This window comes from Poecilia formosa, unplaced genomic scaffold, assembly GCF_000485575.1.
Source record: "Poecilia formosa unplaced genomic scaffold, Poecilia_formosa-5.1.2 Scaffold674, whole genome shotgun sequence".
Lineage (NCBI taxonomy): Eukaryota > Metazoa > Chordata > Actinopteri > Cyprinodontiformes > Poeciliidae > Poecilia > Poecilia formosa.
This window is the reverse complement of record NW_006800613.1, coordinates 17,439-19,353: the sequence shown is the minus strand read 5'-3', so window position 1 is coordinate 19,353 and position 1,915 is coordinate 17,439. Positions and strand designations below refer to the sequence as shown.

Sequence of the window (1,915 nt, the reverse complement as noted above, 5' to 3'; positions counted from 1 at the left end):
CAGCTCTGCTTTCCTGAATGGACCATCTTCATCTCCACTGCAGCAAACAGGCAGCTCTGTTTTATAGATTACAGTCACTAAAAGGTTGCATTGTGCCCTTGTTTATAGTTTTAATAGTGTAATTCTGTAAAGACTAAATATGTAAATCAGAGCTAAACCACCAGCTCTGATTTACATATCTTGCTACATTGCGGGTTTGATTATTGCAATACTTTCCTATAACAAAATAGACCTGCAGAAAGAAATTACTAATCAAATATCTTACATATGCATAGTTGTATGCTCTGTATAGAGATTTACCTTAGCTTTGATTGTATATTTCACAATTTTGTAATTATCATTGTTTATTAAACTCTGAAAACTGAGTGGCTTTAATATTCTGTCCTAGAAGGAGGTTAGATGGGCCCTTTTTTTTTGAGCACCTGGCCCTTAGTGGCCTCTGCACGGCCCTGACTATAACGACCCTAGTGTTGCCAACTCAACAACTATCTTGTTATATTGAGCAACATTTCAGGCGGAAAAATTGGCATCGGCCAAAATCGGAATCAGGTAGAGCTTTTTAAAAGGTTGGTAATTAGCGATCGGCCAGAAAACTGCAATCGGTGCACCTCTAATTTTATTCCTAATATAGTTTGATATTCAATGTCAAAAAATTGAGCCATTTGTGTTAAATAAAAAAAATTGCAGATATTTTTACGAGAAAAAAGTTTAATAAAATATAAAATTTGAAGATAAAATGATTTTTTTAAAATCCAGTAGTTTTTTTATAAGTGCTGTGCATTAATAACTAGGTGTCACACCCAGATCCCACTGCCAGCTAAATGCACCGCAGCATTGTCCACTGCAATGCATTATGGGCCTTGTAGTTTTGACCTGCAGAATAAAAACTGGCAGAAACACAAGAGATGAATAAACAGAATCAGATGGAAAAATCAGCCAGTAAATGAAACGGTTGAGACGGTAAAGAGTCAATGTGAAGAAATTATGTTCTGGTTCCACATCCAGAGATGAAAAATCAATGGATTTGTCATCTCTGGTTCTGTTCCGGCTCTGGTTCTGGTTCTGCTCTCTTCCTGCAGCTGTTCCGTCTCTGAAACCGGTTCTGGGTTCTTTCCATGTCAGGCCCGTTTAACCCAGAGAGCACAGCCAGTTCTTCCCAATAAAAGCTAACGATTTAATCGTCGCCTGCAGGGAAAGTCCCCACTTTGAGGCAGAAAACAGATTTACTGCTCGCCCCGCCACACACACACACACACACACACAGAGCGCGGTACGGTAACACTCACAGGGTCTTGAGGCCGCTCAGGCCCCTGAACATGCGTCCCTGCAGCGTGGTTAGCTTGTTCCCGGTTAGCAGCAGCTCCAGCACGCCGGCGGCGCCGTCGAAGGCGCCCTCTCTCAGATCTCTCAGCTTGTTGTTGCTCAGGTTTCTGAGGGAGGAACAGGAGTATCAGCAGGTGTTTCCGCGGCCTGCTGCGGCTTCAGCAGGTCCAGCTGTAAAAGACCAGATAAGATCCCACCCTGCCAAACATGCATTCTGCCTCTGACTGCAGCAATTAGTCACGTCCCTCCAGCTCATTAACGTCTCTCATTGTAATATCCTTTTCTTTCACAAGATAACAGAAAACCTGCAGACATAAAACACTCCAGACGATCGACTGGAGGGAGAAGAGAGTCCAGTCATTAGTTAACGCCCACTAACGTTAGCAACCGTTAGCTAAGCTAAGGGACATCGTTACGAGATAACGTCGTAACGTCGCTTCGTTAGCTAGTGACGTCCTGTGAATGCCACCAGTGGCCGCCATGACAGGTTGCTGTGAGCAGCTTTCAGCTACTGGCTGTGGTTCTGCTCATCAGAAAGGAGCGGACCATTCAGGGTAGGAACAAACTAAAAAATGATGGCAGACAAATATGA

At 43.3% G+C, this 1,915-nt stretch overlaps 1 protein-coding gene across 1 annotated transcript in view; it reads right to left on the bottom strand.

The window, feature by feature from the left end:
* The window catches only part of LOC103130784 (slit homolog 3 protein-like), a 68,548-nt gene that overhangs the window by 50,874 nt on the left and 15,759 nt on the right, over positions 1–1,915 (bottom strand). The window contains exon 11 of the mRNA XM_007542284.2: positions 1,287–1,430. Coding sequence (XP_007542346.1) covers positions 1,287–1,430 — 144 coding nt within the window. The remainder of the gene's footprint in view (positions 1–1,286; positions 1,431–1,915) is intronic.